Source organism: Calonectris borealis, chromosome Z, assembly GCF_964195595.1.
Source record: "Calonectris borealis chromosome Z, bCalBor7.hap1.2, whole genome shotgun sequence".
Lineage (NCBI taxonomy): Eukaryota > Metazoa > Chordata > Aves > Procellariiformes > Procellariidae > Calonectris > Calonectris borealis.
The window spans coordinates 56,398,120-56,424,837 of record NC_134352.1 but is presented as its reverse complement, the minus strand read 5'-3'; the positions used below and the strand labels follow the sequence as shown (position 1 = coordinate 56,424,837).

The following is a 26,718-nucleotide window of genomic DNA, read 5'->3' as shown; positions in this document are numbered from 1 at the left end:
AATGTTTTGAAATTAAAGGTAAATATGGTTCCCAGTCAGGGACAGATAAAGTCCACACCTTTCTGCAGAAACTTCAAACATGATCCTATAAAAAAATCCACACTTACCGTGTGGAAAACTGTGTAAGCTTAGGTCTACAACTAAAATGTAGTAAGGTATTTCAGACTGTACAAATGAGATATATGTAGTCTCACCATCTTTAATGTTGTAAGATGCTGAAATACTGACTTTTGAAACTATTCATTTTTAAAATTAAATGTGTTGACATGCGAAAGATCAAATTGTCATTTTGACTTTAGCTGCTCAGGTGTATTTGCCTGGATATTTGGATGGGTCTCAGGGACAAATTCATCCTTCAGCTTGTGCACTAATTTTGAACATTGTGCATTAATCCTGAATGCATATGAATGCAGAGCTTTGTGGGCATTAAGATTAGAGGTAAACAGCCTGCTGTGAGTATGTTTGAAATGAAATATATGTGAGGGGTCTGTGAAAGATTTCCTGTGTTCCAAGGTTGCAAGCAATTATAGCAGCATCAGCTTCTTGTGAAAAGAAATTAGCATGGAAATATAAAGCCTAGAACAGTTGTCATGTATGACCTTGGGATTTTTATTCTGTCCTCACAAGATGTTGTTGTGAATGTTACTGTGTTGTAATAGTGCTTTATGATTTCAGAGCAGCTGATAACGATAGCGATAAATCATGGTACCATTTGTTCTGCCAAAAATAGGCAATTAAGAGAACAGTAGCCACAGTACAGAAATCCACAACAGCAGCAAAAATCACCCATAAAACCCAACTATTTGCTTCCTTGGAAAAATTATGTTTTAAAAGTATTGAAGTTTTCATTCTGTATGTGAACAAATTATTTATTTAGTGAAATGCAAATAACAGCACGCAACGCGTATTGATAAAATTTTGTAAAGAACTCTAGAAAGAAACCTAACAATTTATACAATGGTGCCTGAGAACAAAGTGAATTCTGCAAAACATACAGAAAATAATATAAAGTGGTATGGGTGTCGTTGGGTGTCTTAACAAAATGTTGATGAGAGTAAACATTTCAAGCATCTCTACGCCTAGAAGCATACTGACTTCCAAGTAGTTATTTTGAAAAATTTAGATCTGCACTTTTTTAGCAGCAGTATGAACATGGCATTATCCAAAATAAAGTATTTGTGCATATCTGCTTTCCCACTACTGATTTTCATGAAACAAATTCGAACTAGTATTTCTTTTCATTCACGAAATGCGACTCACAGCAAGCAGCAGAAATTTTTATACCAAAAATCATATCAGCAACTGAAAAGAGAAATTCTAATGGGGTTCAATTTTAAGATAGAAAGAATCTTGTCCCTCAGAATCCCCAGCTGGCATTCTTTATAGCGTCCAGAGATGCAGCTGCCTTGCTGCTTTCAGAAAAGACAAAGGCACAGGCTACTCTTCCTTTTTTTTTTCCACCTCAGGCTGTGAGTTCTCTGGCACTTGTATTATGCCTCCTACTTGATTTTCCTCCTTTGTGACTGCTAACTTGTCCTCATCCTGACACTGCCACTATTAAAAGTGAGAGGCTGAAGATACTTAGTGGCCAACTGGAGCAGCGGCACTGCGGGAAGTCTGTTCCCTCATGGTGACCTGAATGAGAGGTAAAGTGGGTGAGAGCTGCCAGGGCTGAGAATGTGAAAGGTCATGAAAAATAAACCTGGGAAGAAGGTGAGATAGAAGATGAGCTGGAGAGGGAAGTTAAAGGAAAGGAAGAGGAGGATAAGACACACCAGCCCTCATGCTCTTGCACATTTTTCTTGATAGGGAATACAGGAAATATGTTTAAGATAACCTGTAATTCTCAGGATCAAGCTTAAAGGGAGGATAGAGAGACAGCTACAGAAGACGCCAAAGAACAGAACACACTGCAAACAGACAAGGTCAAGCAAATAAGGATGGAAGCCAAAAAGATGGTGGGAACAGCAATGGTTAAGAAACCAAAGCAAAGAAAGAGCACAACTTCTCCTGTTTGCCAAGAGGTGGGGAAAAGGGTGTTCTTGCAGGCTGGAAAATGTAGAACAAGCAGTTTTTCCCTGCAGCCTATAGCCTTGTATATACATTGTCATCTTTGCTCCTGTGATCTCATTACAACATGCCCTCCCTGATGGTCAGTTTTGTAGAGAATGTGCTGCTGTTAGTCCTTCTCCACAACACCTTGAGCATCACGCACTGTAGACCATCCCGTAAGAGACAGAAATGCTGCAGAGACCTACCCTAGCACCCATCAGGGAAAATCATGGCATGTGCAAGGGAGTTCGGTTGAACAGAGACTTTTTCTCTCCAAGGATGTAAAGGGCACCCTTACTACACACAATCATTTTGATGGCACAAATAAAATTTGCTATCAGATCTAAAACTGTAAAACTTGCTATCTGACCTAAAACTGAAGTCAAAGAGCAATAATAATCCATCCAACGTATTCTTCCTCTGAGTTAATTGGAGTTAATAACATAGAAAACCTGCAGAAGCGATACAGTGTCATTCTATAAATGACTTCTACCTAACTTGCAGTCATGGTCTCATTTATAATTTATATAGATAGTATTAGTCTCCTGATTTACAGTCTCTTGGTAAACATCAACTTTTGCATCTTTTAAAAATCAGATTTCTTTTCCAAGTCTAAATGGAAACTCACAAAAAACTGCATTATCCATTAGACAAACATAAATTGCACTCATCTCTGTAACATTTTGAAAAAGTCATGATTCAGTGCTATTTCTGGAGCTGTAATTTTTACTTAGAAAGTCATTATATCTCAAATGATTTTTGAACAGCTAGTCCAAACATACTGGCTTATGCATATAACAAAACAACTTTGAAATAAATACGATTATCTAGCAAAGATTAATGCAAAAAAAAGAGATCCTTCCTGACTATTTATAGACAAGTTTGCATTTAAGACTAATATATTACCCTTCTCTCTGCTTGGTTGTCAGAAAGCATGTGAATGACGTTTGAAGAATAGCATGCATATGCATAAAGTGGGGGGAAAGAAGATCTTGAACAACTTTGGATCTAGCCTCCTCACAAAGCATGAATAAATCCTTAGTATACTGAAGGAATTATAGGAGTGAATGCTAAGGCAATGAAGCACGACAGCCTAGAATTTATGCTTCACTGAACTGGAAATAGAAATTTAAATGCATTTAACTTATTGGGACTGTAATATCCATTTATATATCAAAAGGGTTCTTTGTAGGATAGTCTTCAGAGATATATAATGATCTAGTATTATAACCTATATAATTGGAGCAGTTAAGTTGCCCCTTCTAAGGCTCCATATCTGCAAGGCTCCACATTGTGCAGGTGTAACCTCCTCCACCCCAGACTGTTCTACACAGCCAAGGGTCTAGAAAAAGAATAGAAAAAATGTTTTGATGCTTGGCTAAGTTATTCAGATAGCAACTGCTGCTTTTGCAGCTTCAGCAGCTACTTGTGCCTTGAAGGAGTAACTAACAAACAGTGCAATCCCCAGGGCTTCTTTCGATGTCAGCTGCCTGCTCTGCGCTGAGGTGGGAAGGGATCAATTTCCTCTTTGGCATAATTTATTGTGCACTGCACTTACTGTGCATTCATATTGGGCAGTGGAGCTGGGCCTATGCTGGTACACCTTGGGCCCACAGGTCCCATGGAGATTCCCAGCTTAATCCAGATATTCGTGTATTTTCAATAGGCTGGCAGCCCCCAATAAGCCATAATTCACAAGCTCACCCTTTTCCAGCTTCTTCTAGTATCTAACAGAAGCATTACTACTCTCAAAAATACAATGATCTTATCTGTTTCAGCACCAAACTGAGAAGATGAAACAATGAATACAAAAACAGCCTTGGTTTTTTTTTTTTTAGAATGCAAGGCAGTAACTTTTTAAAACAAAACATGCATTCAGCAAAATGTGCATTCACAACATCCTCACATAATTTTCACTGACAAGAATTTTTGTCTCTGACCTAGAAGAGGCTGGGTGTTGTGGATAATTGAGTTGTAATCAACTGAGTTCTAAAAACTGCACACATTTAATTTCATCTTTAAGAAATGACATACCCACTTAGTACTGTAGCCATATAAAGACCCAGTTTACGAAAGATTTCCCAGTCCTCAACTTCTATTATCTTCCCAGCAATTAAAAACACAATACCAACGGGCATGTACCTAGAAAGCAAAAATAAAGCAATTAAAAATGCATTCTCAGAAATATTGCATGCTCACCATGGAATAATTCCTCGCACAGTATAACTTTTTACAACAGATGGAAGAATTTTTTTATATGCTATTACATAACTGAAAATTCTTTTTTTATATTCTATTATACAACTGATTTTATTCACTTGCAGCAAGACTACAATAGAGGTGATGAAAAAAGATTAGAAAATCAGAGTAAATGAAACCCTATGCATAGTCTAAGAAGTACTGTATGACCTGGTGTCACAGAATACACAGAGTTGGGAAGGGGTGTGGGCTTTCCCCTACTACAGTAAATGTTTATACATAGCCAAGCTTACTTGGAGGTGGAAGTTTGCAGGGCTGAGACCAATATCTGTGCGTTCTGCAATCACACACAGATGGGAGAGGTCTCCTGTGCTTACAGCAGCTGCCCTGCAGCACCGGGGGCTATATGTGGGTCGCCTGCACAGAATAAGAGTGATTTTAGTGTGTTGCTTGATGGAGGAGTCCCCATTCCCAGTAAACTTACACAAGGCTATCAGACATCAATAGCTGCATGGGCTACTGCCTACAGAAAATTCAAGGCAAAAATCAGGACTTATGCTAGCACCAGCTCCACTGCATTCCTTTCGGTACCAGAGAGCAGGCTGTCACAGAGACAAGGTGCCACTTCGGAGCTTTGAGTAGTATAAATTAATTTATAATTTTTTTTAATATATAAAATGTATCCTCTTAAAAATATAAATTATAAATTTATAAAATGTGCATGTGCTATCTCACAAACAAAATAGTACCCTGTCTCTGTGCAAAGCAAGGGCTTCTATAGTTCCTTCTGAGCCCTGAACTTGGTGAAAGCCGAACTAACTCCTGACACTGCCAGCATCAAACTTTACCTTATTCAAGGCAACAGCTCCCACATCTGTAGAAACATAGGGAGTCTGTAGCCACAGCTTCAAGCACATGCAAGACAATGGATAGTCAGCTTATGGGTAGGATCCTGTATCTGTGGCATGTGCTAACTCTCGGGTCTTGTTAGTAGTAATGTGCTGCAGAGGCAGCCTATTTTATGGGGCTGTAACTCAGCTGGGGACTGAACCAGCTGGACACAGGACAAGTTGCAGAAACTAATTTACCTTTCTTTAAAGGCAGCAAGAAGTGTGCAACTAAACTCTGGACAGGTTTACGGTTTTACAGGCATCTTAGTGTGCTGGGATGGAAGAAAAATCCATGGAAGGGCCAGATTTGATAAGCTACTGTTTGTGTGAAACATGTGGATATGAGCAGAGTATCATAGTAAATGGCACAAGGCACTCCACGTGTACAATCAAGCTCTGGAAAGGATTGTGTGTGCTTATAGTCCTGATCCTGAAACTGTGATCTGTACAGAAAAAAGCTCTGTGAATAGCTGTGAAGTCCAACCAAACACTATCAGACGAGTTGCTACATTTTTAAATTGTTTTTCCTGTCTGAGAATATTATGAGATAATATTGTGAGAATGTTGTCTCACAAAACCTATTAGCAGAAGGTAAATGATGCTCAGTTGTATTTTGCATAGCATTTTGGATTTTGCTCTGTGCAGTGGCTTGTATATCAATTTATATTTTTAAAGGAACTTAGCTCCAAGGACAGCTATCCCGTGAACATAATGGCTATCAGGGAATGGTGTTCAAGACTCAGAAGGGCATGCAGGTAGTAATGCTTTACAGTCCTCAAATCACTAGTGCAGTTGTACTGGTTTGATATAAACCTCTTGCAAGAATGTCTGAAAAACTCAGGTTTCTTGTGTACCAATAGGAGTGTTTCTGTGGTATATAGTAAGTGCAAGCCCTATCTCCAGTTTCCTCAAAAGGATCAAATTCTGTAGAAAGGAAACTTTTTACCAGCCTTTCTTTTAAAGTTGTTTGCTGTAAAGCACTATACAAAAGTGAACGTGAAGTATGAGTCTGCTCCTACCTCTTCAATGACAAAACCCACTTAAAGAAGTTGTTAGAAAGTGCCAGTATGTCCTTGGACTTACCACATAATTATCTGAACTATTCTCATTGTAGCTTCGTTCAGTGCATTGAAAAAATCCACAAGCACTTGTCCTTTCTCTCCCATTTTCCCAATAACCATTCCAAAAACAAGACAAAAGACGATCAACCCCAGCACATTGATGCCGTCAGAATACATGCCCACGATTTTGTATTCTTGGGTTTTATTCTATAAATGAGATTCAAGAGAAAAAAGTTACTATCTGAAAACACTGAATTTACTTTAAAGAGTTCTAAAATGAAAACACATTTAAATCTTTCTTTGAAAAGACACTGAGCTCTTCCCCAGTCACTCTATTCCCTTTCTGGCAGTGCCAAGCGGGCAAGTTCAGGCATGAAGGTAGAACTAAATTGTCTTTGAAAGCTTTGTATTTTAAAGCTATGCAAGGAGCTGACCAAACCCTAGCAGGGGATAAAACGCCCCTTAATTTATGTTGCCCTTTCTATAGACTTCTGACACAAAGTATGGCAAGGTCTTGGTATCCACAGTCATGCCTTCAATACACTCAAGGCTTACTCCCTACTGTGGAGAACAAAACACAGCTGATGTAGAATCCTTGTGGTTATTTCTGAGCAACTCAAGGGTTTGTGTCTAGATTTAAGATAAATAATCCATTGCGTAAGAACTGGGACAATGGTGTCCAATTTTGCCCCAAGTTTAAAATATATTGTTCAGCTGAAATCAGTTAAATTGCATAACTTGTAGCAGAATTGGATACACATAACATAAAAATCCTCCTAAATGGGTAGGTATTCACACATTCCTCTGTATTTGTGCAATATGAACACAGGGAGGAAAGGGTGCAATTCTTCACTACATCCTGTTTCAGGATTTAATTAATATCTTTTCATATAGCTCATATTCCCATGCTCCCATTACTATGAGATGAAATTTGGAAGGAGTATAATAAAATGCATATTGATTTGGTACTGTTCATAGTTCTGTGTTCATATTCTATTGAATTCCTTTCCCCCTCTCCTCCAGTGTAAATCTAGGCTTTATAAACCAACAACACCCATTAGCTTTCCACACCTCTAATCAGAGGCTTGTTAAACCTCTTCTTCACTTTTGTCTCCTTACCTTTTTTTCTGCAGAGTAACAAACTATTAATTAACAACTACCTTGATTGTTTTTTTTTCCATTAAAAAAATGTTTAGTGTAACTTTCCATTCCTTTCTTTCTGCAGTGCTTACAGTTATCTCATTGCTGCTCAAACATCTTGTGCTGATATGCATCTAGCCTTTCTACAGTGGCTGTTTTCTTTAATTTCTCAGCAAATAGACAATTCATTAGCATACACATTTAATGGAGTATATGAATGGATTATTTTCTCACATATCTATTATCTTTGGACTGCTTAATTACCAGTGGAGTCCTCTGGTGTTCTTAAACCTACTTGAAAATCCTCATAATCACCTCTAGCTTTACTTATTAAGTTTTGTGCCCTTGCTAAAATCTATCTATGTACCATTTCCTTCCTTTTCTCAATCACTAACCACATCAACTAAATAAAATTTAATCTATGTTCTTTCTCCCCACTTCATAGATTTTGAAGGAATACAACAATAAAGGTCACACCTCTGAAGCCTCTGCTGTTGTAGCAGTTGTAACAGGTTCTTCTGTAAATGTGGAGCTATTTTTTTCCACGCCAGTTGTAGCTTCAACTTTTTCACGTTTGGTTTTATACTGGAAAAGTTTTTTAAAAAATAGAAGAGCTTATTTAGAAACATGAGGAAACTGAAGAATAGACAAAGGCATAGCCTTTGCCCAATAAAAATAAGGGAAAAATGAACCAATCTGACTTGAAGGTAGCAAACATAGACAAAGACATTATTTCCCAATTCATGTGAGCCATCACCGTTCTGTATTTCAGATGCTGTAGATTAAACAGATTAAACAGTAATTCACAGATAATGTGCTATGAATTCTGCTCGCCAGGCTCTTGGGTGCCCTGTGAACTCGGTGCAGTGTTGTGGGGGAGGAGATACAGTTCCTGACAATGGCAAGGGGACTTTTTGCTGGGACAAACAGCCTGGAGAGAATTGCTGACAGTCACCCCAGGAGAGGTCTGTAGAGCAGTTGCACCTGATACAACCAGACCCTGGGCAATGTGGTTACCATAACTAATGCCATTAAGTAAGGCAAACAGCCATTCTCTGTGACCAAGCTGCTCACTTATTAGTCCCCTTTCCCTGCATTATCAGGCCCTGAAGGTCCTGTGCATCAAGTAGATGAACCAAACAGATTTCTTCTCTCCCTACCGGCCTCAAGAATCCTGGGTGCCAGGCTGACTACTGCCCTCCTTACCAGCCTTGAAGGTCCCAGGCACCTGGCCAGCCAGGTGGTAGTGATGACCCCACCACAGAACAGGGAAGCATAACAGCACCCAGAGCACTGCCCATAAAACCAAGCAGTTACAAGTCCTAAGGGGGAACTTGGACCAGAACTGCTGCTGGACAGTGAGCTCGTGACCCCCAGCGGCCAGGGACACCTCCACCATCGTCTGCTTCCTCTGAGGACTGAGGGAGTGACTTGTATTCTTCTATATGATTTTCGAGTCTAGACTATGATGTTATGTTGATACAGCAAACCAAGTATTAAGATATGACCCAATCTGCAGAGGGTCCAGGTGATTAGAAACTGTAAGCTAAGTGGTGCTGTTATAAAATCATACTACACTGATTCTGCTTATAGAAATCCTGTGCTATTCTGATTATAAATTCTGTGCTATACTGATCATAATATCCTGTTAAGAAAATAAAACTTTAATTGTAACTTTTATTTAGTGCTGTCATCGTTCTGCCAAGGATCCCTGAAAGAACCTGTCTGTCCCCTTAGTATTCGGTGACAGTAGTCACCGAACATAAGAGAAAAAATACATGAAGAAGTTTTATAAACGGGAAATACATTCAGTGCTGTGCACAGCAGGACAGTTAACATAATTTCCTGGGAGAGGTTAATTACCTCCCATACAAACTTCATATAAACTGGTAGGCAGCTGCTGGGGAAGACAAGAAAGGGAAGCAGAGAGCATCACAAAAAACAGTTGATATATTTACACATAAAGATGACTGAAGTAATCTGGCTGCCTTTTCCTTAAGATGGATCATCAGGTCTGGCAACGAACATTATATGTGGGACACATCGGGCTGAGGGCTAATTTATGCAGATTTCATCAGACACTGATGCTTTTTAAGAACAAGGAAATAGATCCTCATGATGTGGTTCTTCTAACTCTTCCTGTCCCAAAAGGAAAAATTTTGTCTAATACACTGCTTTTTTTCTGCACCCAGCTCCTAAAGAGTGTCTTTTTGCAAGGGATGATCAAGGACTTAATAGCTGATAACAGAGTGTTTATGATAATGGAAATGAAACGAATATGCTTTGAAAAAAGTATTTTTATGGGAGATTAAGATACTCTTGGACTTAGAAATAATTCTTACCTGACATAGTTTTTGGGGACATAAAAGAAGAGTAATTTGTAGTTAGCAATGAAAACTACAGTAATGAAGAGGAAAGTTCAAACTTACCTGTTGAAAACAGGCCTGGACAAGGTTTTCTGGGAACATATTCCTGTTAAAAAAGTAGACGCATGTCAACATTACAGCATACTAAGAACAAGTTCTTTATATAAACAAAATAATAAAATCTGCTGCTTGAAAAACAGATCAGGTGGTGTTCGTTTATCCAGAAAGCAGTGTATTTAGCACTGTCAGATATAAAGACATAAGAAATTAAGGGTACAGGACTCCCAACAATCAGTTGATTGTTTTCCTACTGTTGAATTTTCAGGCTTATTTTTCAGTATTTTACATTTCTCTTGGTAAGCTACTAAACCCAGTAGTTTTTTTCCTTGCTGCATCATCTCCATCATTTGCATGAGGAATACAGGAGACACCATTTTTATGGCAGAAAAAAAATAGTAACTTCTATAAACACTGTGCTGGAAGAATCAGATATTTAGTGTGCTCTATTGTAGTTTTGAATTCAGAAATCAATCTTGGCTGATGGAAGGCTCCCATATGTTATTCCAGGGTCAAGAACCATTTTCACACACTGAAAAATTAGGAAACTAGATCAGAAACAGTGCAATCCAGTTGTGTGCCTCCTTTCCAACCACCAATTTCAGATTCAAACAATTGCAGAAAAAAGCATTAATTAGGTATTTATTGAGTGCCCAGTCCAATGCAGAAAAAAGTAGTTCATATATTGAAGCAGAAGCATACTTATCTCCCTTCCAGATCCTTCACAAACTCCTGCCTTTATTTTTCAAGTTTTTAAAGGAAAATTTCTTCAAAGGCAAGAGTAGTTTGTACAAGCCTGGGATTTCCTTAATCTTTACAAGACTGTCTGGATTTGAATCTTAAATCTCATGGATATAAATATGTAGGAAAAGTAACTATAATTCATTTAAAAGAGAATTTCAGATCTCAAACTCATAATTTACAGTCCTACATCTATTTACAAGAAGTTGAGCTATAAACTGTAGCAAAAGCCCAGAGAAACTACTCTGGATTAGAATTCACACTGCTTCTTACTATAGGAAGACTTTTTTGTGCATGGAGCTACATCAGCCCTGTGAATAGGTGTGGAAATGTTCATGTGGAAGTTATTGGTAACAGACTGCATTAGGTTTTACAATTCAGCTGATTGCACAGTTGCCCTCATTGATTCCTGGGCAAGTGACCATGAGGAATGAGATGAGCCATCCAAGGAGCTGCATTCTGGTCATGCACAGGCAGGAGGGGACAGAGGCTGGGAAGAGCTCTGGATTGTTGAACATGGGGCTGTGGGGTTAACACCTAGGCTATTAACTATCTCACATACAAACCTCAGAGAAATTGAGTTATTCTCAAAGAGGTCTACCTTGATCTGTGCTGGGGCAGAGATACCCCAGATGAGAGCAGACATTTGCTATTAAAGAGGACGGTGACTTTTTCAAGGCAGATATACACATATATGTATACATGCATGTGTATATTTTACAAATGTCAAAGAACTGTGTATCTGGAGTTGCATCTGCAAATGCCAGTCACATTTCCTGAAACAAAAAATGCTGAGAAAGCCAATTTTAGATATGTGGCAGTTGATTCTTACATCATAGATAAAGTAAAAATTCTACATAAAGTAAAAATTCTACAAATTCTACTATTCAGGAATAGTGATACAGAACAGAGAGTAATTGCAGCTGGAGAAAAAAAAGAATCCACAGAAACATTTTTGAGAGAACTACTCAGCCACTATTGGAAATGCAGCCCTTTTTGTCATGCTTTTCTAATTCCTTAAACAAGTTAGCTCTGAAAACCTGCTCAAGTCTTCTGCAGACTTTTCTAAGGGTTTCCTTCTTCTAACCATTTTAAGTATCTATCATTTTCCAGGATGCTGATGGGGAAAGACTCATTATAAGGTTGCCTTAGGTACTGGTGATGCAGCAAACTTGTTGACTGTGCAACTCCTGCTTTGAGGAGGGGAAACAAAACACTACAATTTCAGGAGGTTGTCTATGCTGGATGACACACAAGCTGCCAGTCAGTAAACCGCCAAACATTCAATCCTTTCTGGGTATTTTCTTCATACTAGGTAAATCATGCATACCAATTTCTGCGAAGGAGGGAATTTTTGTTGTCGTTGGTTTATTAACAAAAGTCTATGGTTGAAAGAAAATTTTTTTTAACAAACTGCTTTGAACATACTCTGACCTGTTGGAATACAAGTTATTCTCTCCTTACTCATCCAAACAACATTAGAAAGCATTTTTATTGTGTTACACATCACAACTTTATTTGTATAAGTTTGGACTTCTGCAACAAGGGGTATGGAAACTAAAAAAGAAACCTCACCTGATCAGATCCAGCATGGCATCAACAGTACTGACTTCTGGGGTACTGCCTACTCTGTCGATCTCATTTGCTGTTTGAGGCACTCCGGGTTTAATGGTCACAACTAAGACAATCCCTGCAGGAGAATCAGAAGAAGAGCTCACAGTGCAAGCAGAGGATTGGTGTATCCTGCCTCAGTGTATCCTGTGTACCTAAATTCTTTGTGAGCTAAACTCAGCAAATGCTTTCCCCGGGTGCTCATGCCGTACTGTTCAGAAAAGAGAAGTCTACAGGTGGTGTCCTTAAACGTGTGGGTTCCCCCAACACAGGAGCTACTTGCGGCTTTGCCACTGGGCTTGGGTACTCTAGCTGTGTTTTTCATTGTATGGTACTAAATCACTACTGCTCACCAAGAGGGTAAATTACTTCAGCTGGGCTTCAGCTGAAGTGTTCTGCAACCTTTGCATGGTGATATTTTGAATTGCTATTTACCTTTTCCCTTATGCAGCTCTTCTTGTTACTAGTTTTCAGATATGAATACAAGTGCGTTGTCCTGTGACCCCAAAGTACAACAGGATGTTTTGGTAAAGTTAGTTAGCAATGAAGTTACATAAGAGAGGGGCTTCAGAAACAGACGGAAATAAAAAACTATGGGCAAGAAATACTAGCTTTGACCTTATGAATACTGAAATCAATGACAAATTTCCCATTTACTTCAGTGGCTTCATTTTAGGCATTTTTTCTATTATATGAAATACGAGGCCTTTCCAAATGTACATTATTTATTCTTTTTTTTTTCCTCCCCCAAATCCAAACAAACCTAAAGCAAATAAAACTACTAAATCTCAGTGTAGGGAGAAAGAGGCATTTGGATGACCCTTCAACCAGCCAGGAACAAGGCTTTCTATGACAGCTGTGAATAAAAGCAGAACTGAATTTGTGTAACTCTGCACAATGAAACGAGTAATACCATAGTATCATAGAATAGCAGGGACCACTGGAGGTTGTTTGATTTAATCCCTCTATCAAGGTAGGGACAATTTCAAAGTTAGATACATATTAATGTTAGTCTTTATTAATTTTCCTCGTTATGTATTCACAGAAAATTCCCAGACAAATGAGACAGCCTAAACAGTGTAAGCGCAGTGATATATTATTCTCCATGATGCAACCTCTAGAAATTTATCTGGCCTTATATGTCTGTATGTGATTCTTCTTCTATTGTTAAATACTACTTTGCTTTACAGGTAGGCCACATATGATGTACATTTTGTCCTTCTTTTTCGTGGGTGATACCTAGGCACAGTATTCACTCAGGCTCAACAAAATACAAAGATAAACCACAAACTACCTGACAGCTGACAGAGGAGAGTTTAATTTTATTTCTTATTTAAGAAGGCAAGCTGAAGTTTAAGCAAATATGGAAGATTTCAAGGCTGCTTGTAGGGAATGACCTTCCTGCCAGAGGAGATGTGGACTTCAGAGAGGTAGGATTGGACCCTGGTAGTGACAAAGGGGACAAAAACCTTTTAGGAAGAACATGAGGTGATAAGGAAAGCAATATCTTCTGTCATTCTTTCAGGTGAGACACATCATACATTCTCGCATCTGAGAATCAGCGACAATCTATCATTTTGCTCTTGAGGAAATTCTCTTTGTAGTTAAGGCTGGCCTTGATGTTCATTCAGCTTTCCCACTGCTGGTCACCGTTGACCTAAGCAGACAGTCCCTAATCTTCTCTGAGCAGAAATGTATGGCGAAATTGCCTGTGACTTCATACTGGATATGAATACAGCCCAACTGTGAACAGCGGGACTAACTTCTCCCTGTATCTGGCTAGAAGTATGTCAAGATGTTTGGCATGATTCCTGTCTCTTCTCCCCATCTTGTCTTGGGAAATTAGTAATGTCACAGTGCTGTAGACTCGTAATTAGATGATGCTGAGGATTTTAAAAGTTACAGTATCACAGAGTACCTAGTATTACAGCAATGACTGTAGTGCAGAAATAATATATGACTGCTCGCAAACCAATCCTCCCAGAAACGCTGGAATCCAAAGCAGCAACACCTGCAAAAAGAACCACAAAAACAAAACACTGAAAAATAGTCTTAAAAGAAACTTGTTATTTTTGTAGAGACAATTATTTAATGTCTCTTATTTCTATGCAGGAAATTTTTCCTTATTCAAGGTATTTCTACATACCTAATTGCCAGCTGCACTTCTGAAAAATGTCTATAGCAGACCAACATATTTTCTTCTGGTTTTTGCAAAAATCTGGTTTCCCTGGATTTTTCTAGGAAAAAGATAATTGAGCTTTTCTGATTCCCTGATGTTGGTGATGAATTAGACTTCTTTGGTTTATGAAAGTATGTTACAGTTTCTTTCCATATTCACTTAAATAATAGCTTCACTTTCTCCAGACCTGCAACATTTTGGCTTTAAAACTAAACGCCGTGGGAAGGGAGCTGCTCGGGGCTGTTACTCTAGGTTGCTCTAAGGCACATACAGACAAGTAAAGCTCATCCCTAGCGGGCTCGCCTTTATTAACAGGTTTTGTTTTTTTTTTTAACTAAAGCTTTTCTGAAGTCTGGGCTGTTCCCACTCCTCTGCCTGTACCTGTCATTGCCAGAAATTGAGGGCAGTGTTTTAATGGAGGTGGGGAAAGCGCTGAGGCAGGTGTTATACTGAGGTCAACTTAACTTCTGGCAACAATATTATATCAAACTGTCATGAAGTATTTTTTAATTGTTTAAAAGATTTACAGTTATAGCTGTACACATACAAATCAGTAACCAGGGTAAAATGAGCATTGTGACTGTAAAACTTGACTGTTTATAACCACATTAGTTAATAATTCACTGCTATCTCTTTATTATACATTTGTGATCCATTTATATTTTTATGTTTATTGAGTCAGATTATCAAAGACTGGCCAGATTCCCTTCTATAGGAAAGCAAAAATACCACGAGGATATTTAACCTCAGAGAAGCATGATTTTGTAGAAAAAAAATAAAAGTTTCAAAACCTAAGGAAGAAAAATCAAAAGCTCTTTCTGACACAAATGTAACTTATTGATCTTTGAGCTCATAAGGGATCTTAGCAAGCATACTTTAACCATGTGTTGATGTCTCTTTCAGAAGGCATATTAACAGCAGTAACAACTTGTGCCTAGTGCATTCATATAATGCCTTACTTGTTCTGTTAATTGTTATTCAAAATGCAAACAGTACTGGGAGGGGAGCATGAAGGTTATTTTATTTCATCACCTATTTGATTATTTTGGGGTCTTCCATGGGATGGCATATCATCAGACTGACTACAGAAGAACTACATATACCTGCAGAAATCATGATGTAAAGACTATCATCTCACTTGTACAGCAAATAAGGATAATAAGAGAATTGTTCATACGGCAAGTGCACAGAAAAAAGCGATGCCACAGCTATTACAGGAGGCTGTGAGCACTAAGGATATTGTCTGAGGCACAAACAACAGAGTGGACACAGAATCTCGGCCACTGTTTTTATTTCTCAGCTTGGGAACTGGGAAAAACCAGGTAGAAAGGAGGACTTTTGCACTGCAGTGGCCTCAGCTATGGAAATTATGGCAGTATGAACTTTTGAGAATGGATACTAATAAATAATGGGTTCTGTGGACAATAGAAGAGCTGGTTTCAAACGCTGTCAATGTTGAAAATTTTGTACCTGATATATTAACTTAGAAGACTTTACATCATGTTTTCAAAAGAGCGCAAACTGGTATTGCCGAAGTTCCATATCTTTTAATGAAAAGTTCATAAAAATTAGAAATCATGGAATTTTATTCTAAAACTTGTTGTATCGACTGTCAATAGTGGTTACACAGACAGTGGAGGTAAGATAATAATCTTTTTGTGGGATGGAGTGCTTCACAAAGTTTTAAGATTTTTTTGCCTGACAGTCTTGCTGACTCAGCCAAGAGCCTAATAATCATGCAAGGTTATTCCCCTGGAGTACACAGTTATAAAGATTCTACAACTAGTATGACACGAAGTTCCTGTGACAGCCATTCTGCTGGCTCCAAATGAAATCCCTTTGCAAACTGTTATGCTCACCGGCATTACAGAGGTATAATTAAGGGCAAACTTTGCCCCTGCATTTTTAAACTGGATGATGATCCCGTTAGTAAGTGAGCTGTGCTAGAATTCAGCTTGTGCTTCCACTGTCATGTCGGTACTGCTTTGCTAGTAGCTATAAAAACACGCAAATCGGTCAGGCAGGCATGACTGAATAAGTACGAGTATGCTCTGAGGATGACAGGTGTGGTGGGTTTTTTTTCAAAACTGCTGAAACAGTTCAGTATTCTGAAACAAAACTGCATTCAGGATTATGCTTCCATTTAGAGAATGAAGTAGCATTCACTACAAGTGCCAAAGACACAGGTTTGCACTGGGTGCTTTATGCTGCTAAGCTGCTTTTTTTCATGTTAGCTTGTTACACATACGAAAACACAATACATAAAAATAGATTTCCCTCCAGATATATTCTACTGTCATTAGTGAGCAATTGATAATGTATTATAATTGATAGCTACTGGACTTCTTCTCAAGCCAACTGAAAATTAAATATCCTTTGAAATAACACCACGGCTTTATAATTTCTTTGGGCATAACTGAAAGAATTAATGGAAGATGTATTAAACAAAGCATACAACTAACACTCATTTCAGTTCATAAGAAAACTTATTTCTCAAACTAAGATGGCACACACGCTACTCAAAATGGGAAGCCTGCAGGGTTGTAAATAAAGATAGGATCACAAAACCAGTGTAATTAAACTTGGATTTAATTGTGGATTACCACTAAACTTCTATAGCTATTTCATTTGCTCTTTTCCTCCCTCAGCCTATCCCCAAGTTTTAAATTGTTCAAACGTGTTGAGCAGATAAACTGTAAATGTAGTCTAGCGTACAGAATTTAAACAGGCATGATGGATTCTCCTCCATCCCTGGGCATTTCAAAACTGCAGTATTTCAGCTTAGTTCCTTAAATTTTCCTACAAGAGATGTTCTAATTCAGCTACAGTCACTGAAGCATGGAATGCAATTCTGTGGCTGTGATACACAAGCCTTAAGGGAGATGATCACAAAAGACACCAACCGGTGTTAAGATCTGTTAACCTATCTATCTCTCTGCCCATATTACCTTAGCAGAACAGAGTTAAGGTTTTAACATGTGAAGTCAAATTTGGGAATCAATTGCCTAGTCTTCTGCAGTTCACCTTTCATGTTTTCCATGTTACAGTCTCAAAGCTCTTTGTACTGTTTTTCTCTTTTTGCCCAATTTTCTCTAATTTGGAAGACATTTGTAAAAGAGGCAAAAAGGAAACAACCAGTGAAATCAAGTCTTTCACATCTTCTCTTTCTTGTCCCAGGACATCAAAACGAAAATGAAAGGCTGTACTGAACATGCACCTTTTTTTTAAGGAAAGGATGGGAGGATAAATAATAAGACTGATGTTAATAATTTTGTTTGACAGAGTATTAGAAGGCATCAAAGCACAACAGGGGTGAGGATGGTCCAGGACCCTCAACAGATCAGAAGAGGCACATAGAAGATATGTGCCTTCTACATAGAAGATATGTAGATATCCCATTTTAAATGCTGGGGAAAAAAGGAACACTCTAATCCAGCTGATCCTCACATTGCAATAACTTTTTTTAAATTCTGTATATGGTATTTTTTCACTTGAATCTTTTGATTGGTTTTGCCAGGAAGCCTACCAATTTAATTTTCTTCTATTTTTATAGCTGTTATTTTTGCTCTATTGCTAGAGGATTCCCAGGACTTTCCTCTTTAAAAAATAACCAGAAAGGAGGACAATATTGTGAAACTTGCAAACAATCAGAAGTAGAAAAATGTAATTATTACAAGTGACCAGTTTAATCCTGTGTTGTGTTCAACTACTGATTTTTGCATGTGGAATAGTTGTGTTGCCAAAGTTAGAGAAAGACACATAGCTTCTCCAACTCTTACTTTAGAACCTGTGTCTACCTGGTTAAGTGCATCAAACCAAGAGTCCTGTTAAGACTGGATGATAGCACCATCAGTCATCTGCAACTTTTCAAGTCCCTCTGAAATTTCCTTCATAATCTTGTTTTGTTGTACATATTTAGAGCCGCTTCACTGAAATGCTACTGTATAAAGCTACTTTACCTAAGGGAATAGTGTGATTTAAACAAAACTGATCCTAAATATGAAACATTGTGTTCCAGAAATTTTTACCAGTAGCCATTGATGAAAGCATGAATCATTCTTTTGCTTTCTCACAGACTTAAAAAACCAACACTTTAGTATTAGATAAGGTTGCAACTTCAAGTAAGACCAATATTTACTTGTCTATTTTCTCTCTGACAAGAGTGATTTTTTTTCCATTTTGGTGTCACAGGGGAACAGAGAATGTTCCTAAACAAAGCTATAATTTTGAAAGTGCTGGAGAAGTTATAATGAAGTCTTGAAAAATCACTGAAATGTATGTTTCAATGCCACTGACGCTGTTGAAGCTTCATGCAAATCCAGGAAATCGATTTTCTAGACTTTTTGTGATAAACACTTGTCTTTCTTTGCCTTGCTGCTTAGAAAGGTTGTTTTGGAACATTCTGAACACAAACCAGTCCTCAGTTTTCTTTCTTTGTCCTCTCTTCTGCCGCTAATGACAACTCCACTCCCATTAAATACAGGAGTGCCTTTGCCCAACTGCCGACAGAGTCAACCTCTTTTCACTGCTTCCAGGTTGATCTACAGCTTTCTTATTGTTTCCCAGTAAATGCAATAAGATTCTCAATTATTTCTGTATACTTCCCTTTTAGTTTTCAAAAACAGTTACTCAGGTCTTTGGAAACACAAATAATGCATAATGCTTCAGGTAAAAGAAACCAAGTAGCTAATCAAAAAACTCTGCAGGTATTGGAGTCAGGTAAACCATTCAGACAAATTCATAGTCACAAACCAGACCTGTCCACCACTCCCAAATGGTCCCTGATATTTGAAATACCCATAGGTCTTTGAGAATAAAAATCCAGCTGAGGTCTTTCAAACCCTTTCAAACCTGCACTAGCGTGCCACCGAAAGTGCTGTGGCGCAGTGTAATTATGTATCTCTGCTTCAGGTAAAGTACTGTGGACTTTGTAACAAATCCTCACATTCACTATGTCTGATGCATTTATTCCGAAAATAGGGAATTCCTACTCTCTTCCTCTTCAGACACAGCAGTGGAAAGTGCCACCAACCAGCTACATTGCAATGTAGCAATTTCAAACTAGTTGTAAAGAAACATCTTTCATCACCTGTGTAACTAGATTGCAGACTGTCTTGTCTTTGAGTGTTGCTGAGGCCAAGAGCTAAGTAGGAGACAGAGGTATTGAACCTGTCCAGAGGTTGCAGAAATACCCAAAATCACAGCAGTTAATATAATGTGAAAGATAAAGAAACCAGTTGCTTCAGTTTATAGCAATATCAAGCTACTAGACCTCTGTGATGTGAAATTATTCTGCATCTGGATATTAGAAAGCTTCTTTATCTTTCGCTGAAGCTGGCCAATTAACACAGACTTAAGAGCTGACAGCAGTTCCTAACGGGCAACCTATAAAATCAGGTAAAAAAATCAAGTACTCATTAATATTAATCTTTTCATTTTATTTAATGGAGTGCAGGAGAGGGAACCACTTACAGTGCATCAATAAAACCTTCAAAGATGTTGAAAGGTTACCACCCCATTAGCCCCTCCTCCTATTTTGTTCCTGCCTGTTGGAATGACCGACATTTCCCACATAAAATAGAAATTTTATGCTGCTATCAACATTTGGGGAACCTGCTATAGAACTACATTTTTATACAGCATGGAGTGGATAGCCAAGTGACTGCAGCGGCTATCATCACAGAAAAATTACCGACACTTGCGAGATCTACTGTCCAGGGTAGAACACTTGCTCTGTACTACAGGTACTAACCCTGGTCAAAAACTAAAACTATGTGATCCATGAATTATAGATTTTTTTCTCCCTCTGCGATGTGTACAGTTGGGATAAATATTTTCAACTGAAACAAGCAAATCAGTGCCCAACATGATGAATAGTCAAGTGAACAAAATGCTCTCTGTACAAGATGATATTGCACTGTGCCGTTGTGTGGTTTGTACCAGTGTTCACTTTGGAGGCCTGTACAAATCCACACGTGTCCAAATGGCTTTGGCACGAGGTATAACACTGTAATTCTAGAGTTGTTCTCTGTGCTTCATTAATTCTGTGGTCCTGTGAGATGTGGGGGTGAAAAGGGTTGCATTAAGGACTGGAAACAATCACAGGGCTCCTCTGACTTCCAGTGATTATCATCTTTCTGGTTCCCTAGGGGATAACACCTACATCCTGAAAGTTTGTCATACCTTTCTACAGAGGTGTCCCAACTGAGCACAAGGATTTATGCTTCCAGATGGTCTTTTTCAATACATTATAAGAGACTACATCTACAATTTGGTGCTGCGATTGACTCTGTTCAGCAGCAACAATCATTCCTAGACACCTTGGCCTTTTTTTTTTTTGGCTGCTCTACAAATTTCAGTGTCATCATCAAGTGCATCTCCTGCAGTACTTCTCAGCTGTTCTCAAAGTTTCTGAAGATCAGTGGAAGCTGACAGTATCTGTTTCTTCCACCATCTCACTTCATCTGCATGAAAAATTGATCATTAAGGATAATCAGCAAAAGGCTGGGCTGTTTACTTCCCTTTGCCAACACTGCTACACTTGATGACCAAGATGTGAGATTTCTCTGTACAAGGATCGATGCCACTTAGCTACCTCCTAGCACTGGTGGCAGGCTCTTCTCCTTAAGTGTGACTCAGTGCCAGAGAGAAGAGTCTGGCTCAAGGGCCTTCTGTGACCACCCAACTGCCAGCCATTCGCAGCTTTCTCGGTTAGTTTTGGGTGCAAATCACATTTCTGAGGAGAAATAACTTAAGTATGGCGCACATCAACTGTACACAATTCTCTCAGGGTTCTGATATCTAATTCACTATTGTAACAAAAATATAGCAACAAAAGTTCCTGAAGAGTAGAATGCTATGGCTTTTACACCTTCTCATCTATGACTAAGATATTGATTCAAGGACAAAATGCAGTTCTAAAACTGCTGCAAACTGCCATCAGCCTTACTGCTTTAGTTGAGGAATTTCTGCAGATGCTAGAGGAATCATTAAAGAATTCTCAACTTCTCCCAAGTGTACATGTTTTAATTCTTTCCTTCCATCTTGGCTCTTCTGGCTGTAATGTGCAGTCACTAGGTCATAGAAGTGATACGATGGATAGGATAGTCTGGGCCATTTAAAAATTTTTTACAGAATGTTGCAACAGACATATGAAAACCACAGGAGAATCTTAAAATGCATATAGAGAATTTCAGTAAGCAATCCTTCTAAGAGGACCACAATGTTTTATATAAAAATAGCAGCGTTGTTTTATTGCCAGGGGTGCACTATGTTATGTGCTGTTGGAAAAATATAAGATTTACTCTTCGAAAAATACTAGGGGGAAAAAAAAAGAATGAAACAGTGCAGACACAGTGCCCTTGATAAATGGATAGCTGTCTGAAATGCATGAAGTTACTTGGCTTTAAAAGATGGAGCTGGGAGTGTTTCTAATTTAAGACATGAGCAGTATCAAAATTTCAACTGCACCTGACTGTGGTATGACCCCTCCATTCTAATTTGTTTTTTGGAATGTCATTTACCTCGTACTGACCGTTCTCGTTTAATCCTCTGATCATCACAGAGCTGGTGGTCAAGTCATAACAGCAATCTTTCTTAAAGGCAAGTGACCATTTTGAATCGGTTGCCATACTTCTTTTCTACTTGCAATGGGAAACACTGCTAATACTGAAACAGTATTCGGCCTATATCTTCAGAAGTGACACACGATTTTTGCTTGAGGAACTGAACACCAAATTCTAGCTCCAGTGTTGACTTGTGTAGCAAGCTTAATGCTTATTTTCTTATTCCTCTATGTGTCTAAGAGAATCCAAATTTGCATTCTTGTTCCACAGGCTACTGCTAGCTCTAATCAGCTACTGCCAGGAAAGGAAGGAATCTCACACATATAAGATTACATTTCATCCTACTCCCATGTAAATTTTGTCATTGTTTGATGGTTGGGTGAGGGATACAAGTGGGAAAGTTTCCTTTTCACAGCAGGGAAAGGTGTTCTCTGCTGTCCTATAAAGTTGGGACAGTTCATAAATATGAAGTCAGATTTGGAGAGATCTTTGTGCTCCAAGTGCCTGGCATCACCTATGCAGTCTCCCTTGTGACTCATCAGTCCACAGCAATTCTTCCTAAACAGGGACACATGCTGGGAGTCATACTCCCTGAGACTCAGAAAGGGTATGAATAGACTAAATGTTAAATTTGCCAACTAATCTGAACTTTTTTCACCCATCCAGTTTCTTGGTGATGTGGTTATATCCACTTTGGATGTCTGCTTTTGCAAGGCAATCCTACCACTACCTCTTCATTTCCTGTGCGAAGAATGCTCCTCTCAGGCCTTCTGAAAAACAAGGAAGAGTACCAAAGCCAGCTGTCCTCTGTCCTTTTGTCCTTGGCCCAGTATTTCCTTTTGTCCTTGGCCTATGCTCACCTTTTGAAAGGAAAACCCTGCTGTATACACTTCAGACAATAACAGCTGCAAGGGGAATCACCGTTACACTGGTGAATTCAGAGCCCATACCTTATTGAAACCGTCCTTGACTCATCTTCCCTCTTCCCATTCCAGACTCTGATTCTTTTCTCTCCCATTCTGTCCTTTCAGTTGGAATGGTCTTGTAGTAGAAGTTTACCCTGACTGTGATTAATCTCCTGAAAGCTCACTTTCTTCATATTCTCCCTGAAATCTATGTTTACAAATTACATTCCAGAGGAATTACTGTTGTTTCCTTCCAAAGGCTGATCGGTGAATTTTTTGCTCTTTTTCCATTTGCTCTGTGGAATTCTCTAGTAAATGCAATACCGCATCCTTTGCATACGAAAAAGGCCGTCAGGACCAAACAAGTAATTCACAGCTGTCTGTTGAAATACCACCCACCCTCAGGACTTCAGGAAGCACGATTCTATGCACGACTTCACCATTCAGCTGAGCCACAGGACTCAGATGCTGCTATCTGTTATTACCTGTAGATCATTCTCAACCATCTTTCACTTGACATGCATCTCACATAATTTTATTTTTTCCTCCTGTTTACTGTGTCATGGGGCTCTGAATTACTTTTTGTATCTAGTCTTCCACTAGCTAACTGAGTGGCATATACAGCGAAGTCGCATTAGGACGACAGTTCTGACTCAGATGTTGGCTGAGGAGATGAGGTAAGGAAGAAGCTATGGCAAATGGAAGCCCCAAAGACACTGTGATACACAGTCTCCCAAATGAGATTTTTGGTGACCCACCACCTCTGTCTTTGGTGTTTGTTACTAGAATTCTTCCTTTCCTATTCTGTCAGTCCGTCTGTAACAGCAGTTATCCTGTCCATTCAAATTTCATTGTTACTTACTGTAAAGGAAAAGGATTTCTATGACAGCTTGTTGCAATTACCTTTTCAATAGACTTGATAGAAATGTAATTAATCTCTTTTCTTTGGAGCAAATGATTGTTACTCCACTAGGACTGTTGTGTAAATGCAACAGAAGAATGTCTTACAAATGAACTGAAAAAAAATAGCAAATTTGGTGGCGAGGGTCGAGAGGCGGGGGGAGAGAGAGAGATGCATGCAGGTAATAAATAAGCATCTGTTAGTGCTATTTAAATACCACAAAAAAGTTTAAATCAGAAAATTCTCAATTCCTACTTACATGACCTAGTAAAACTACTGGATTAGCATGATAAATATTGGTCTTCTAAATTTGAAGAGGCACTGAAAAAAGATTTTGGCTTTTTTTAAGAAACAGACTAAAGCATGGAATGCAATAATAGTTATAAAGAATATTCCAAATACTGAACGGGGATGTCCTGATGATTTAGGATGGGGTTGAAAAAGTAGTTGTTATGAACTTTTCTAAATACCAGATAGAAAGGGAGGAATAAATGGGAAATTAATAGTTTATGGCAATGAAAGCGACAAAATCAGTATAAAATGGAAGGCAGTTCAGGTAAGATATAAAGAAAAATTTCTGACCCTGGATACCAGTTTGCTAAGGGACTGTTGTGCTGCCCTGTAGGCAGTTGGCACAATCAGCATGGCAGCGTTCTATTATGATCTTTCCCTAGGGAGTTTATTGGACTACATGCATAGAAAGAAGCTATTAGCACTGCCTTCCATTCCTCTTATTTGCAAACAGTACCACTTGTAGGAAAATTTTAATTTTCCTCTAGAAAGCTCTTAAGAGGTTATATAATCTCAAGTTAATGCCTTTTCAGGAGATACAATGTTCTTTGCGTGGAATATAGTAAGAGCTTATAAGAAGGGAAGATGACACATCAATTTGCCAAGATGGACAGGCTAGCAAGATTCATAAGAGAAATCAGATTCAGTTCATAGATGTAGCAGAAATATAGCCTCTGCACTGTTGCAGGTGAAATATGTATGGAGTTAATACAGAAAACCTGGAGTACTGAAAGTACTTGAGTTACCTCAAAATTACTAGTGGTAAAACGTATAGGTGGACAAGTTTTACCTTCCAGACACCTAAAAAGAAAACTTAAACATGACACTACGTTTTTTAATCGATCACGATGTCCACTCACAGGGAAATGGAGTAAAAAAGTGAATGCAATCTGTTTTACATAGTGGAATTGCTGTTTACGTCCTGAGCTCCAGAACGGAAGGGCAGATGACACTAACTCACTTCAGACCCATCCACAGTGGGTGGGTGATACGGCTGGGACAGGAGGCAGTCGTTGCCGATGTGCAGAATGGCTGTTGTGTTGGGGCTCTTTGCCCTTGAGAGCTGGTGGTAATCATGCTCTGTGAACCAGAAGTGCACTTCAAAGTTTTATTACTACAATTTAAAGCCTTAAATAATGTAGGGGCTGTCTCAGTTGCATAAGGTCAACTGATATTGATGGGAAAGGAGTAGATGACTGTGATAGAAGTAATCCAAAGAGGATGGGCACAAAGCCTTGTCCATTAATAGCCCATGACTTTGCAGTCCTCCCTGCCTCAATGACTGCACATGGACAGCGGGGACAGGACCTCCAGCATTCCTCAGTACAACTGAAGGGAAAACTCATTAACAGTAGCGTAACATTTTCTGTCCTTTGCACAATGCACATGATACAAAGGGACAAGGTGAGTTTCCTGCCTGAGCCCAGAAAACTAGTTTACTAATATTATACAATGGACCTGCTTTCCCGGAGGTTCTTTTGGCTTCAGAAACATAGAAAGGCAAGCGAAGAACATGCAGATATGTCAAGAGACAGTCTTTGAATACGTTAAGTTAGATCAGGTATTCCCCAAGGAGTGGAAACTAGTGTGCCTGCTGGTGATGCACAGGGCCTGTTAAAGATGCCTCAGTCACAGGGCATCTCTCAATAGCTGCGCTTCTTGGACTTGCAGAAATGGAAACTGCTGAGGCAGCTGCCATCCCAGGAATGGTGGATACCAAAGGAAAATTGATTTGGAAGCCCTGCATTACAGGAAACAAAACAGATTTGTTCTCCCACTATTTCCTTGCCTGTGCTCCTTTACAGTACTTTAAATCTGTGGACATTTTATATCTAATGGAAGTGGCAGGTTTATTCCTGAGCGCAGGCACAGCCTCAGTGTGTTTTAACTTCAGTTACTAATATAGTGGACAAAAAAGAAGGTTGTTTAAGTCTGAACTGTTCCAACTTTCAAAGATAAACATGAGATATAAGAACAAGCTGATCAACACTCTACTTCAATTTTTTTCTCATTGCATTCCAGGTCTTTTGTCTCCCATTTTGTACATTTTGCCTCCATTCACCAAACTTGGTGGCATTGTGATAAAGCAAACTAGTAACTTCACAAACATAGATCCGAGGTAGGAAACTGACACTTTAATTTTGAACAATGGAAAAGAACAAAAAACCTATTCAAGATACCCATCCACCAGTCACGATTCAACATCCTCGTTCCACAGGAAAAGCAATGGTCTCTGCAAATGGGAAAAGTCACATAGCCCAGGTATTTCACCGGGACATTTTTCTCTCTCACTCAGTTGTAATAGGTCATTGTCAGCTAGAATAAGCCAGATTTGTTGTGGAATCATTATCTTTGTACTATGAGCAGGAAGTGCAAATAAAAGAGTATGCAGTTGGTACTGGGAAAGGTGGAACTGGCAGGATGCTTCAGACAGTACTGCAGCAGAAATCAAAGCAGGCCCTGGAGTAAAGGAATAGTTTATTTCTATAGTCATGGTTGGAGCATCACCAGACACACAGCAAGGCAGTTATTTTATTTATAGCTCACATACAGCTGCCCTCAGAAAGACAACTGATATTGTCTTTTTTTCACTGTTCCTGAGGTATGATGTCTATAACCTACAAATACCTCATCAATTGCTTTAAAGAATTTTGGTGTTCCCCATAGCTGACCCTGCACAAATTCACAAGCCAGGAAAATCCTATGCATCTGTTCTAGCCTCTTTGGAGCTGCCTGTGGAGACTGGAAGTGCAGGGACTG

General features: G+C 38.9%; 1 protein-coding gene across 1 annotated transcript in view; it reads right to left on the bottom strand.

The window, feature by feature from the left end:
• Positions 1-26,718, bottom strand: part of SLC1A1 (solute carrier family 1 member 1) — a 56,418-nt gene that overhangs the window by 7,356 nt on the left and 22,344 nt on the right. Inside the window, exons 3-8 of the mRNA XM_075136545.1 lie at positions 14,036-14,128; positions 12,082-12,196; positions 9,772-9,814; positions 7,820-7,927; positions 6,225-6,409; positions 4,087-4,194 (exon numbers count right to left, since the gene is read on the bottom strand). Of these exons, the coding sequence (XP_074992646.1) occupies positions 4,087-4,194; positions 6,225-6,409; positions 7,820-7,927; positions 9,772-9,814; positions 12,082-12,196; positions 14,036-14,128 (652 nt within the window). The remainder of the gene's footprint in view (positions 1-4,086; positions 4,195-6,224; positions 6,410-7,819; positions 7,928-9,771; positions 9,815-12,081; positions 12,197-14,035; positions 14,129-26,718) is intronic.